The 16,068-nt window shown below is 42.5% G+C and overlaps 1 protein-coding gene across 3 annotated transcripts in view; it reads left to right on the top strand.

Annotated features, from left to right (window-relative positions):
* The window catches only part of ITPRID1 (ITPR interacting domain containing 1), a 478,387-nt gene that overhangs the window by 450,156 nt on the left and 12,163 nt on the right, over positions 1-16,068 (top strand). For all 3 annotated transcript variants that reach the window (XM_063922570.1, XM_063922569.1, XM_063922571.1), the window contains 2 exons: positions 10,785-10,896; positions 14,489-14,719. In XM_063922570.1, coding sequence (XP_063778640.1) covers positions 10,785-10,896; positions 14,489-14,719 — 343 coding nt within the window. The remainder of the gene's footprint in view (positions 1-10,784; positions 10,897-14,488; positions 14,720-16,068) is intronic.

Genomic DNA, 16,068 nt, shown 5'->3' with positions numbered 1-16,068 from the left:
GTGTCAGAATTGGCGGCTTTATCCTGTAAAAGCCCTCATCTGATTTTCCATTCGGACAGGGCGGAATTGAGGACTTGTCCTCAGTTTCTCCCTAAGGTGGTTTTCAGCGTTTCACCTGAATCAACCTATTGTGGTGCCTGCGGCTACTAGGGACTTGGAGGACTCCAAGTTGCTAGACGTTGTCAGGGCCCTGGAAATATAGGTTTCCAGGACGGCTGGAGTCAGAAAATCTGACTCGTTGTTTATTCTGTATGCACCCAACAAGCTGGGTGCTCCTGCTTCTAAGCAGACTATTGCTCGTTGGATTTGTAGTACAATTCAGCTTGCACATTCTGTGGCAGGCCTGCCACAGCCAAAATCTGTAAAAGCCCATTCCACAAGGAAGGTGGGCTCATCTTGGGCGGCTGCCCGAGGGGTCTCGGCTTTACAACTTTGCCGAGCAGCTACTTGGTCAGGAGCAAATACGTTTGTAAAATTCTACAAATTTGATACCCTGGCTGAGGAGGACCTGGAGTTCTCTCATTTGGTGCTGCAGAGTCATCCGCACTCTCCCGCCCGTTTGGGAGCTTTAGTATAATCCCCATGGTCCTTACGGAGTCCCCAGCATCCACTAGGACGTCAGAGAAAATAAGAATTTACTTACCGATAATTCTATTTCTCGTAGTCCGTAGTGGATGCTGGGCGCCCATCCCAAGTGCGGATTGTCTGCAATACTGGTACATAGTTATTGTTACCAAAAAATCGGGTTATTGCTGTAGTGAGCCATCTTTTCTAGAGGCTCCTCTGTTATCATGCTGTTAACTGGGTTTAGATCACAAGTTATATGGTGTGATTGGTGTGGCTGGTATGAGTCTTACCCGGGATTCAAAATCCTTCCTTACTGTGTACGCTCGTCCGGGCACAGTATCCTAACTGAGGCTTGGAGGAGGGTCATAGGGGGAGGAGCCAGTGCACACCAGGTAGTTCTAAAGCTTTACTTTTGTGCCCAGTCTCCTGCGGAGCCGCTATTCCCCATGGTCCTTACGGAGTCCCCAGCATCCACTACGGACTACGAGAAATAGAATTATCGGTAAGTAAATTCTTATTATTTCTATGTTTACACCTTATTTTTTAAAAATATGCCTAAACGTAAAAGAGCAGGACTCTAAAAAATATTTGGTAAACATGCAACAATACTGTTGGTCTATCACCATTTACAGACGTAGGAAGTTGACAGTAAGTTAGGATACTACTCAAAGCACATACACATTAATACAGTAAATCATCCATGTGTTAAAAAATGTCTGCCATAACATATTAGTTAAACGCCTCTAAAATACAGTGACATATGTTTAAAAACAAAATATTTCACCAAAATAATTGTAGCATCAAGAATTTGAGAATGTGTTCAGGACATAAGCATACTTGAAATGCTGGCGCACTATTCTTGCCCTAATGGCATGACCATGCTGGGCCTCCGTGTCTCGTCGGAATGTCCGCCCAACCCCTGGCTCCTCATCCTCTCTGGGCAATTCCTCTGTTTGAGGAAGCTCCAGCCGACACTTCACAGCAATATTGTGCAGGATGGCCCACAGGACCACAATTTTACTTACCATTTCTGTTGAATACATGAGATCGCCACCAGTACGGTGGAGCATACGGAAGCGTCCTTTCAGGAACCCAATGGTGCACTCCATTAGCTGCCTAGTGGCAGTAAACGCGGAATTAAATTCGGACTGTGGCCCTGGGTGATGAGCCAGGGGGTGCAAGGATATCCACGATCTCCTGTAAGAACACAATACCATCATAAGTGTATAGATTTAACAACAACACCAAAAAAAACCCTAAAACTAACAAAATACTCACCCAATAGCCACATGTCTTGGCCTTCCATCATTCTTAATCTTTGCCAGGTCCCTGATTGCCGAATGACATGGGCATCATGGGCACTCCCGGGGTACTTTTTGTATTCAGGGACAGGATCTGGAGTGATGGGCCACAAACAACCATCACATTCAGTTTCCTGTTCCTATAGATTTCCTCATTATGTTTTGGAGCCACAAGTGGAACATGTGTCCCATCCACAACCCCAATAACGTGTGGGAAGCGACTACCCCCTTCCTGGAATTACCGCTTCACCACAGCCAGGGCCCCAGCATCCAATGGCATTGATATGAACTGCTTTGCTCGCTTCAAAAATGCATCTAGTACGCGACGCAGGACCTTAGAAAACTTGCCCTGCGACATTCCTACCAGCACGCCAACTATGTGCTGGTAGGAACCCGTGGCACAGAAATGTAACACAGCAAGGAATTGTGTCAATGCTGGTATTGCTGTAGAATACCGAATTGATTGATCTCGATCACTCTCTATTATGGAGAGAGTTTCTAGGATGATATGAGGGGGCAGCCTGTAGCGCCGCATAACCTCATCATATGGCATACCAAAAAGGGTGACACAGGTACGGAAAATACTAAACCTTGCACGCCTCCGTTGCCTTCGAGGATAAGGGTCAGGTTGGGGTTGGGCGGCTTCGGAGGCAAGATATGTGGCATACAGCATCTTTAAAATGAACAACAAAAACATCAAGACAACATCCAATGTGTTCACAACATTTAAACATTCACGTATCTGGCTCCTACACAAAGTAAACTTCCGGCATGTACTCCATATCTATATGTCGGACACCAGGAGGCAAGAAAAAATAAAAATTAGGCTGATAGAGGAAACAGTACATATGCCACAAATACACCACACACCCCAAACACTGAAAATACACACTTTGCAGGCTTATACTTACCTTAAACCTAAAGTTAACACACAAAGATACATACATGCATAACTTAAAGAAGACATGAAAGTTAAAATACAAACACCCCAAACACACCAAGCATCATGAACATAATTATCAGCAATACGAAAAAAGACCTTTACACAAATGAAATGAGGCCAAACCTGGCAGGGATTCTACAGTCCAACAAAAGCACCCTACAGAAGGACAACCATAATCATAGTATAGTGTAAAATCACACAGAAATCAATATCCACCTCCACCCAAAGCACAGCAAGCAACATGAACATACTTACCAGCAATTAGAAGTAAGGACTCTAATGAACAAAAAATACGCCTCACTTGGCAGAAGGATAACTAAACACAAAAATGCACCTTACAGAAGAGTAAACAGAATCAGAGAATACTGTAATTTCACACAGACAAAACTACACTCCTCCACCCAAAGCACAGCAAGCAACATGAACATACTTACCAGCAATTATCTAAATACTGTGGAGAACATTAGAATAAAGGAACACAATTTAGAATCGAATGAATGACAACCCCACCACAACAGCTTCTCAGAACATTAATTTCCTTGCTATTTTTGTAAAAATTGTTGCCCAATATAATAAAGCAACATAAATGAAAATAATAAAAAATTAGCAAAAAAAAACGCAGGGCGTATGCACTACAATAATTTGCTGCATCCAAAGCGGATAATCCCATTAGCAGAAATAACTTAAACAACGCTTACCGCTCACGCCTTCGCAACTGTAATACTCGTCTCCTCTCTCCACTACACTCCACTGCAAAAAATTACACAACCACAACTCCTGCATACACCCACAAACACAGGCCACATGGAGGCCGTTTAAATAGCCAGTCATCACCTGTGCAATTTCCCGTACAAACATACATACGCAGGTATAAAAACCCTACACACATTCAGACGCACATGCCATCACCAATATGGCTACTATCAGTGAAATCGATGCTGAGGTGGCAGAGCTGCATGAGCAGATTCGGGTCATGGTAGCGAGGAGACGGAGGCTGCATCAGCAACGCCTCCATCTAACACCTGCCAGTGCACAGGATGAAGGGGCAGGACCCAGTACTCCAGCATCCCCATCTACTGAGCCACAAACAGAAGAGGCCCTGCCAGAGGAAAATGAAAATCAAACTGAGGGAGATTCTGGGCTCACTACTCAAACCCAACAAAGCCAGGGCCAAAGTGAAGAGGAAGGTGGTGACAATTTGCAGGAACATGCATCACAGGCACCTAGCAAAAAGAGAATGCAGCAGCCCCCATTTACGAAGAGGGAGTTGGCAATTTTGGTCCCACAAGCCATGCAGAAAATACATTATGGGAGTAAAAACATGGGTGCTGCGGCAAAAGACCGCATCTGGAGAGACATTACTGACCGCATAAATGAAGTTGGCCCAATTGTCCGTACCCCAGCGGAAGTCCGAAGACGGTAAGTACATACTGACACACAATTGCATACACTATTTTTATACCATCCAAGAAAAAAAATGTGATGTTGCCTATAGCAACCTAAACCATGACATGTGTACTAAAAGTAATCAAAACATTTATTGTTATTTATTTTCTTCACCTTTCCCCCAAACTAAACCACATATGTAGTTGGGCCGACTTCAAGTCATCGCCTGAAGTAGAAAAGGTCTGTGGAGTGGAATGCTTCGAGGGCAACAGGGAGAGTACCACCCCCTGCCACTGTGGAGTTTACCGTTCTAGAGGAGCTAGCGATGCCGTGTGTGACCTATGAGGAGGTGCGTGGGGTCTCTGATATGGACACAGACATGCCTGAGATGTTCGGCCCACATGACTTGCCCGGTAAGTTGTCTTAAATATATAGTCAAGTGTTTTATGTCTCAGTTTAGAAGTTGATACTAATTTTGTCATGCTATTTTTGTCACCTTTTGTATCACATTAATATATCTGTTTTTCCCATAACACAGCACAGGAGGGGCAGCTTGGAGAGTCACAGGAGGGGCATCTTGCGGAGGCTGAGGCGGGGGGAAGTAGTGAAACCTCCAGTGTGAGGCCGGTTATTCCACCAGGCCAGCAACACACTGGCCCCCCCACCCAACCATCTCTCATGGCGATTTTTACAGAAATCTCGAGTCATGGAGATCGGATAAGCCAATTCCATGACGTGATGACCCGGAAGGTACGCAAGATATCTCTTCGGCTCACTGAGCATACCACCTGTGTTCGGCAAGGTATGGGCGAAATCAGGCAAGGTCTATCCGAGCTCACCACCTCTGTCCAACAATTTGCAAACAGAGTTGGACAAGGTCTACAGGACATTGCTGCCCTTCTTTCCCACAGTGGCAGGGAGCCACCAAAACCTGGCCCCTCCCATACCCCTGCCCAGGAAGAAGAGCCCACTGGCCAGGGCCCTCGAAGGTCACTTCGCAGACCTACCAGTGACCATCCACTTCAGGCGGGGCGAAAGAAGAAAAAGTAAATTCTCTCCAGATGCGGACACATTTCCCAGCACCCATGTTTATAATGTTCGCAAAATGTATTTTCTATGGCTTGTGGGCCCAGAATGGCCAACTCCCTCATGCCAAATGGGGTTTGGTGGATTCTCTTTTTGTTAGTAGCCTGTGATGCATTCTCCTGTGAACTTAATCCACCTTCCTCTTCATATCGTGGTGTGGCTAGTTGGGTTTGGGTATTGTGCCCCTAATCTTACTCAATTTGACCAACAGGATCCTCTGGCAGGGTATTGCCAGCTGTTTCTTATATTGTTTGCTGGCCAGTAGATGGGGGACCATGACTACTGGCTTCTGTGTTTGAAATGTCTGCACTGCCATGTGTTTATTGCTATGGCATGTTTGCTTATTGTATTGTTGACAGTTTATTTTTATAGAATAGTAAACTTATTTTATTTACATATTATTTGTGTGGATATTGTGTGTTTCTTATTGTTTTTTTTTTTACATTTGTTTATTTGATTTAGTAAAAAATTACAAATGCTAATATTATGGTTGGGGACAAAGCCCACAAGCATTGCATATCTCATAGCTCAAAATGCTTTGCATTCACAACTCTTTTCTGTGCCTCAAAACACAATATATTGCCACGAAGCAGTTTGGTTACTAGGAGCAACAGGCCATAGTTGAAGAAACTGACAAGTGACCCAAATCAGACTTAGCAATGTCTTAGGTACATCAGTATGACAAGACATTACAGCTTAGCCTGCATAATGTGGGTAATGTTGGTATATGAGTGACCAAACTAAGGATGGAATCTTGAAAACATGGCATGATTGTGGGTTGCACTTTTAATGTAAATTTTTTTTGAAAACACTTAGCCAATGCCAATACGTTCCACACAAAGCAGACATATGGAACCTAGCAAATATACATGCATTTTACTATAAGACACGTGTGATGTTTCTCCGATTTTGCAATGGGTTTGAAAAATAACATTTCCTAGGAGTTAACTTTAAATGCACATACCATCTGTCAGAGTGAGTCAGTTACAATTGCAGTGTTGAGCTATTAGCTGCTCACCAGCTGCTTTTTATTGGCAATTATTAGCTAGCTACGCCCTGTCAGCCACTTGTTGCACGAGTTCGCTTGCTCTACGTAGCTGAAAACCTGCTCCTGGGCTGTGTTCGTGTTGCAAACGCTTGTTGTGCAGCAGCTACTATCAGCTTGGCAGCGGTGCGAAAACCACACCTGCTACCCTTAGCACACTCCGACAGTAGACACCCACCTTCACGTCCCTTTTCGCTAGCTAGCGAAGCCATACCTCTGCACCGCCTACAGCCCGCCTATTTGTCGTTGGCCCACTGCGAACACAAAAAGCATTTGTATTTCTGCACATTCGTCGCGTGGGTCACTGTGCACATTGTAGCTTTTGCGCGTGCGCATTGGGATAAATCCCGCTGCTTGCGATGCGAAGATCCGCAGCGATCAACTCGGAATGACCCCCAATATGCAAAGAGTAATAATTGTACAATGCAGAGCATCACTCAGTACTCATTGGCTCCTTTACAGGTGATCATACACAAGTGCCCTGAACAGTGCACAGTCCAGTTACATTTCCAATGTGCACAATCATGTTAGTTTTGAAATGTAGCTCAAAAGCTCCTTTCTTAAACACGTGAACATGGTAGCACTACACTGGCATACTGTTACATCTGATACAAGCAATCATTAAACTCCATTTTTACAATTATTAATTATAGTTAATTTGGTTCTAATTCATGTTTCATATAACGCATGACAGGTTGGGGACACTGGGGCTGGATTGATTTCTTTATTTTCTTTTGAATATATGTTTGCTGTTTATTTATGCGCCATGCCTTACGTAATGTATACTTACTCCGACATGGCGCGAAATTCTACCCAATCTGATGTGGAGTAAGTTTTAGTTAATTTTGTGAAATCTTTACTCTTTTTTGATCATTGAAATAGTAAAAAATGTACAGTAGTAATTATTCCATATGGCAAGAGAACCTTTGCAGTTTCTTACACATAAGTGCTTGGTCCACTAACAAACTTAGCTGATACGGTGACAGTGCCTTTAGAGCAATTACATTGCACCATATTTTCTTACATCGGATTATTCATTAAAGTTTTCTACTGGTATGTTAACATAATTTTATAACAGTTCAGTACTCATAGGGAGGTATTTATTAAAGCATGAAGAGAGATAAAAGTGGAGAGATATAAAGCACTGACCAATCAGCTCCTAACTCTCATTATACCGGCTGTGTTTGAAAAATGAGAGGAGCTGATTGGTTAGTGCTTTTTTCTCTCTACTTTTTCTTTTTCTATGTTTAATAAATACTCACCATAGTGTGTTCACCAGGGACGTGCAGTGAGGTAAATTGCTCACTGAGAGGCACTGGCAAGTACCAGAGCCAGAGTCACATGCAATACAGTATATGAACCAAAGAGTTTATGTGGGCATTATACACAGGTGCAGCAGTATACAGTATACTGCTGGAAATTTGCTGAGTTTTGATAAGAGATGTGCGGAAAACACAGGCAGGGGAGGCACTGCCCCACCTACCACAGAGTTTTTACTCCAGAGGTTTGACTATAAAAATTATTAGAATGAAACAAAGAGGATGTTTTTAATTTATTCTTTGTATTTTTCATATACTTTATATGGTCAAAACTCTTGTGCATACGTTAGCATGAAAAGAAAGATGGCCTCACCCCACTGCACTGGTGTACACATATTTATATTTACAGAATTCACAATTTTATAGCTATTGAAAACATTTGTTTTCATTTTTTTTATTTCACATAGCAGCATTACACACCCATCTTAAATATTATTTGGTGTTAAGCTGAGCAGATGTAGCTTTCAGTGCCAGCCTTTGGCTAAGTGGATTCATACAGAGCAATTCAATTGGGCGCAAACAGCTGGCCGTGATGGCATTTCAGGCTGCACCCTCATAGGTGTTGAGCTGAAATGTGAAAAAAGTTACCCATTTCGGTGCCCAAATGGCACTCTTCGCACACATCCAATTGTTTAGTCGAGTTTAGCCGCTTTATGCTGCTAAACTGGTCTGTTTGGGCATGATTTGCACAGAAACTAAACAATACAATATCGCCCCCCCCCCCCCCCGTTTTCCCATCACTTTAGATGGGAGATTGTGCACAATAAAACAATTGAATCTCACCCACAGAATGCTTTCTTTCATTGTAACAACATTGGGGGTGATTCCGAGTTGTTCGTTCGCTAGCTGCTTTTAGCAGCATTGCACACGCTAAGCCGCTGCCCTCTGGGAATGTATCTTAGCTTAGTAGAATTGCGAACGAAAGATTAGCAGAATTGCGAATAGAAATTTCTTAGCAGTTTCTGAGTAGCTCGAGACTTACTCCTACACTGAGATCAGTTCAGTCAGTTTCGTTCCTGGTTTGACATCACAAACACGCCCAGCGTTCGCCCAGACACTCCCTCGTTTCTTCAGACACTCCCGCGTTTTTCCCAGAAACGCCAGCGTTTTTCCGCGCACTCCCATAAAACGTTCAGTTTCCGCCCAGAAACACCCACTTCCTGTCAATCACACTTCGATCACCAGAACGATGAAAAAGCTTCGTTATGCCTAACTTTTGTGTAAAATAACTAAGCGCATGCGCTCTGCGAACCTTGCGCATGCGCAGTAAGCGACTAATCGCAGTATAGCGAAAACTCGGAATGACCCCCACTATGTAATGCACACCAGATACACCAGTAGATCAGCCACTATCACCAGATACAGTACGTGTAGCCTTCACATTCAGCAGCCCTTTAGCCCTTAGAACCCAAGGTCTTGTACAAACAACTATATGTGACCAACAGTATGGCTTCAGCTTAGTTGGCATCACAAGGATGCATAAGATTGTAAGCTTGCGAGCAGGGCCTTCCTACCTCTATGACTGTTTGTTTATTACCCAGTTTTGTTTTATCATTGTGTCCAATTGTAAAGCACAACGGAATTAGCTGCGCTATAAAAGAAACAGTTAATAAATAAGAGTAGATTGTCAAGTCGATCAGATATATCAGTCAAAATAGTACCAAAAGGTCATGATTGGAAGGTACAGTGGTGAATGCAAACGTCACCAACAATATATTCACAATATGTCAGAATTTAGATCCTATAATACATGTATGTGTCTTTGTGAGGTCAGGCCTGGATATATACAAACGGACATATTTGTTGGTACTCTTTTCTGAAAAATTAATGCATGTTTTTCACTGAAGTAACAAAAGGAATTGTCATCCATCATTCTTTAAACAAATGAAAATGGCATGGACAATTATGATGGGACCCTTAACCTAATATTTTGTTGAATAACTTCTAGAGGCAATCACTGCAATCAAGTCATTTCTGTAGCTCTCAATAAGACTTCTGTGCCTGTGAACAGGTAGTTTGGCCCATAGATTTTTTTATGTTGTGTCTTTTTTCAAAATTCCCATGGACTTTAAACATAATAATATTTGCAACTGTAGTCACAGGACCATCGAGCTCCTTAGACATGGTCTTATAGCCTTTACCTTTAACGTGTTTGTATATAATTTTCTTTCTGATCTCCTCAGACAACTCTCTCTTTTGCTTTCTCTAGTCCATGTTCAGTGTTGTGCATACGATGATACCAAACAGCAAAGTGACTACAGATGTAACCAAGCTGTGAATAGTCACAGCCCGGCGTACCAAGTCGCAGCTGCAGCACGTGGTCCCGTGTGGCTGTACTGCTGGATGAATGAATGCGGCTACATCTGTCTTTTTTACTTTTTAATAGGTTGAATGACTCATTAGAAGATTGAAGAAGTGTGATGCTAATTCAAGAAAGCAATTAGTTAGAAATACCACTATAATCCAATTATTTATTATCTTTTCTAAAGGGTACCAACAAATCAATCCAGGCCATTTTAGAATATGATTGGAGAATAAGCAATAATTTACCTGTTGTCACCGTTTCTTTGCTATAGTCTATGACATAACAAAGGCATGAAGTGGGGGCATTTTAAGAGAGGAATAGGCCCGTGTGCAGCCTCCGACATCCGGACCCCCTCCTCTCTGCTAGCAGCGCTGTAGAGTCTGAGCACTAGAGGGCTCAGACCTTAATGCGCATGCGCAGACTTCTCTACTTAGCATGTGCAAAATGCCGGGAAAATGGCCGTCGCTCCATTTTCAATGTGATCTTTGTAGTGCTGCCGCTGTCGTCTCAGGACTCTGGAGGGGTAAGTTTCAAGAAATGTGTGGGGTCTCCTGGAATCAGGAGCCCTTGAGCACCGCACACACTGCACCCATTATAATTACACCAGTGGCATGAAGGTATACATGAGACAACAGGTTTTCATTTCATAATTTTTTAGGAGTAATGAAGCAAGGCTTCTATGAGCTGTAAAGGTAATAATAAATCTGTCCACATCTGTATAGGCACAGATTGTAGAAGACATTGGCTCGATTGTAGCACATTGTAATTGGTACTTATGTCCATTGCGCTCACACATCCAGAGCTGATCCAATGTTTCTTTTTATACTTCTAGGGAAAAAATGAGAACACTGCATTTCTTACGGCGAAATGTTCTAAAAGAAGCTTTGGAATTAGAATTGAATTTGGATGAACAAGCACGTCATGCGAAAGAAACAATTTCATTGGTATGTCAGGACTGAAACTTGTAGCATAACAGTTTATGTTCATTCTAACTAACCACTTTTTCAACAGGTAAAAGAAAAATTAGCAATTTGTCATTTGGAATTATATGACTGGAAGGCTTAAAATCTGTGAATTAAAAGCTATAGTGATTAATACAAAAGTAGTGCACACATGAAATAAATGGGTCAGTTTTAATACAGATGAATGCACAAGGCCAGGTTATGAAACACATAACAGTTGCCCTGACAGTACATAGCTGCTGAGGTGGTAATCAAGAATGCTGGTGCATTATATTTTCCCAACTGAAGTGTTGAACTGCTTATATACTAGAGATGTGCACCGGAAATTTTTCGGGTTTTGTGTTTTGGTTTTGGATTCGGTTCCGCGGCCGTGGTTTGGATTCGGATGCGCTTTGGCAAAACCTCCCTGAACATTTTTTTGTCGGATTCGGGTGTGTTTTGGATTCGGGTGTTTTTTTTTTTCAAAACCCCCTCAAAAACAGCTTAATTCATAGAATTTGGGGGTCATTTTGATCCTATAGTATTATTAACCTCAATAACCACAATTTCCACTCATTTCCAGTCTATTCTGAACACCTCACACCTCACAATACTATTTTTAGTCCTAAAATTTGCATTGAGGTCGCTGGATGACTAAGCAAAGCAACCCAAGAGGGCGGCACAAACACCTGTCCCATCTAGGAGTGGCACTGTGGTCGCTGGACGGCTAAGCTACGCGACACAAACACCTCAAAATCACTGGAATTATTCGTTCTAATCAATGGTATTATTGGCCCAAATCACTGGAAGAAAATGACAAAATCACTGGAATTATTTGTTCTAATCAATGGTATTATTGGTCCAAATCAGTGGAAGAAAATGACAAAATCACTGGAATTATTCGTTCTAGTCAATGGTATTATTAGTCCAAATCACTGGAAGAAAATGACAAAATCACTGGAATTATTAATTCTAATCAATGGTATTATTGGTCCAAATCACTGGAAGAAAATGACAAAATCGCTGGAATTATTCGTTCTAATCAATGGTATTATTGGTCCAAATCACTGGAAGAAAATGGAATGGATGGATACTTGCAGTGACACAGAGCAGCAAGATACAGCAATGGCCTACGGTACAACTATATACTGTTAGTCACCAAAATGCTGCACTGTAATACTATATATACTGCTCACAAAAATGCCGCAGAGATATGGAATGGATACTTGCAGTGACACAGAGCTGCAAGATACAGCAATGGCCTACTGTACAACTATATACTGTTAGTCACCAAAATGCTGCACTGTAATACTATATATACTGCTCACAAAATGCAGCACAGATATGGAATGGATACTTGCAGTGACACAGAGCTGCAAGATACAGCAATGGCCTACTGTACTCAGGGCCGTCTTTTCGTATGGGCTCAATGGGCTCTTGCCCAAGGGACCCAGGAGTATAAGGGCCCTAGGCTGATAGCTGAGAGTCCCCTCTTTCCAGGGGTACCAGATTTTTGAAAATCGGCCCTGGGGAACCAGAGATATCGGACTTCAAAGCAGTGGTCCCCATCCGAGCCTGTTAATTGCTCTTCCCAGCCAGATATCTCGGGCTCTGTATGACTTAGAGTTTTTCTGAGGGTACATTTCAAAAGCTGGAACTCTCCACTTTCGTGGACACTGGCAGCTTGTCTCTACTATGCCCAGAACCAGAGATATCAGCCTTCCAGCAGCCGGTCCCTGCTCCAGCTCCACCTGCCTAATATGCAGTTTTATATATTTGTTGGTGGATTGCTCTGGTTCCTGAACTGTGATACGCAAGTCCCTTTCTAGTTTTTTTTATCCCATTCAAAGCTAAGGAACTTGAGATATCTGCAGTCAAGTAAGCTGCTCTCTCACCAGAAAATGATGAAAATTAAGCCCACTCCACTATCTACCCCTCCCTTATGTATTAAACACCCCATACCACCCTGGAAGTCATGTACTGGGGCCCCTTCATTCAGCCCGATGCCTCCTTCTACAGTTTAGTGTTCTCCCTCCTGCCCCATCTGTTCAGTAAAGGAGTAATTAGCAGAAATTACTGCTCCAGGTCCTACATGCTGAGCGGACGAAAGAACACCCCCTACCACCCGCGGGACATCAAAGCTGCCGCTGATAGCACCCCCCACCCCTACCGCTGGAGGATGAGTAGGGGCCCCAGTGTATTGCTGTGCCCAGGGGCCCACACTGCTGTTAAGACGGCTCTGACTGTACTGTACTACTGTTATACTGGTGGTCCCCAGTCCCCACAATAAAGCACACTGAGCACAGATATTTGCAGCACACTGAGCACAGATATGGAGCATTTTCAGGCAGAGAACGTAGATATTTTCAGCACACTGAGCACAGATATTTGCAGCACACTGAGCACAGATATTTGCAGTACACTGAGCACAGATTACGGAGCTTTTCAGGGAGCGAACGCAGCCACATCCTCTCCGTTCAATCTCCAATACACGAGTGAAAATGGCGGCTCTTTATATAGAATACGAATCTCGCGAGAATCCGACAGTAGGATGATGACGTTCGGGCGCGTTCGGGTTAACCGAGCAAGGCAGGAAGATCCGAGGCTGCCTCGGAACCGTGTAAAATAGGTGAAGTTCTGGGGGGTTCGGATATCAGAGAACCGAACCCGGTCATCTCTATTACATACTAACATTTTAACTGCCAAGCTAATCTCAGTTAATGTAATACATGTTCTATTGTATTTAAAAACCTACATGGACTATTAATGTAAAGCTGAATTTAACTACCTCTGTCAAAGAGCTGTTACTAGGGCATGGTGGGATTTATAGTGCTACAATACATAGAGAAACTATACCTAGACTATTTATATAAATTCGATACATAGATCTTTGTCCTCCTCTCTTACCCCCATGTCCCTCCCTACTCCCACCATCTCTCTTTCTCTCTTCCCCGATCTCTCTTTTCCTCTCTTTCCCTGTATCTAAAGGCCGGTACTCACCAGCCGATGCGGGAGAGATGTGTGCTGAGCGTGCGGGGGGAGACGGGGGAGCTGCTGATTTCACCCTTCAGGTGAAACGAGCGACCTGCTAGATTGGCTTGCACTGCAGGCCAATCTAGCACCAGCGATAGCTATCGCTTTGAGGGGTACAAACGGAGTGATCCTGCTTATAATCTAATCAATCTAGTCAGATTGCTTAGATTTTAAGCAGCGATCGCTCCGTGAGTACCCCCCTTAACTCTTACACCACTACAAATAACTGTACACACATATGTATGAATATATACACTACCAGTCAACAGTTTTAGAACACCACCATAATTACATTTTTTATTAAAATGTAAACAATTGAATGTTGTGAATAGCCTGAAATGGTACAAAGGTAACCTGTAAACCGTTAAAGGTTTATGTAAGCAAAATCTGAAAAATAATGTTATATCTGCAACAGATGGCTATTTTGAGTCAAAAATTTAGATTCAATTTTGTTAAACAAAATGATTATATGACGTCTTTGTTATCCATTAAAACTACTTAATTTCAATGAAAACTGGAAAAATGTGGATGTTCTAAAACTTTACATTTTTTTTATTTCCAGCAACTTAAACAGGTTTTGGAAGAGCAGTCAAGGCTGTATTCAGAGCTAGATTTGTGTAACTGGGATCAAGATATGAGTCCTGTGGAACACTGTTCAAATATACTTGAGACTCATAATGCACAACCTACGTCATTGTCCACATTTGATGTTCCTAAAGCAGATCCAGAACTTAACCAAGCACAACCTGAGGCTCCATCACAGAAAATGGATTTTAGCACTATTCTACAGAATGTAAGTAATTAATAGATAGAAAACATATCTGAGGTTATTTACTAAAATCATCACCTAGGATAAATATTGCAGGTGAGGTAAAGATTTGCGTGGTTTATGGAGTTTGTGGCACTAATCTTAATCTCTTATTGCCACAATATATCTAGAAAAGAAATTATGTTTATTGAGGCTTCAGAAATATGCCCCAAACTCATAATTTTGCACGTAGTGCAACACTAGTGGCACTACAAGTGCATGTATGCACAGGTGCCCAGTGATTGAAAACTCCAAAGCTTTATAGAAGTTGTGTTATTTAAATTAAATTTAGCCCTGTTTTTAGATTAGATCCTTTGTAGCGCTGTTTAGTAAAATACAAAGAGTCCTGATTCTGAGTCAGATGCAATGGCAATATACGCACAAATGAGCAATGTTTTTCAACTGCGCATGCATTTAAGTAACTAAATTGTCACACAGTGCATGCGTTATACAATGTGTAGGCACAGAGGTGGACCAGCAATTGAGCCATATGGTCTCAGAATTGTATTGGGTGTACCTGGGTGGTGACTGGGAGATGGAATGGGACATTGGATGCACAGACGCATAGAATAGAGACTGAGACAGTATACAGAAATCTGTGTATATTACTACCTGTCGGCGGTACTGTATATTGGAAAAACTTTAGGTTTGGTCATTCTGCTCCGGGGACGTTTCTACAGACGTGTAGTATTTTACTGTTGCGCCAGATTTGAAACTAGGAGCCTGGGGGGAGGGTTTAGCTAGAAACTACGGGTCATGCAGTGAGAATAGTGGGGATGGCGGTAGTAAACGAAATGGGGGAGAAGTTGGGGGGAGGGTAAGAGCAGGCGGTAAGGTTACTAACATGGGTACTAAAAGGGATTTTACCAAAGCACTAACCAATGACGATTACAGGTCATCATTGCTACATAAGGTGAAAGATGTCCCTAACGCAAGGGAAAATACTTATCTTAGTTGTATGTTTGTAAACACCAGAAGCATTACTGGTAAAAAGGGTGAACTAGAAATACTTGCAGCAAGCAAACAGTAGGATATTATAGGCATTACTGAAACTTGGTGGGACGAATCTCATGATTGGACAGTCAATCTAGAGGGCTATACACTGTTTAGGAGAGACAGACTAAATAAAAAGGGTGGATGGGTGTGTCTTTACGTAAAGCCGTTTTTAAAACCTGATATACGGGAAGATATTCAGGAGGAGACTGTAGACACTGTCGAGACATTATGGGTAGAAATTGCATGCGGGGAAAAAGGAATAAAAAAGTTAGTATTGGGTGTATGCTATAGGCCGCCTGGTATCAACGCATCTGATGAGGAATTGTTACTAAAGCAAA

The sequence above is a fragment of the Pseudophryne corroboree genome, chromosome 5, assembly GCF_028390025.1.
Source record: "Pseudophryne corroboree isolate aPseCor3 chromosome 5, aPseCor3.hap2, whole genome shotgun sequence".
In the NCBI taxonomy this organism is placed as follows: domain Eukaryota; kingdom Metazoa; phylum Chordata; class Amphibia; order Anura; family Myobatrachidae; genus Pseudophryne; species Pseudophryne corroboree.
Note: the sequence above shows the minus strand (reverse complement) of the source record. Positions and strands in the feature narration are given on the sequence as shown.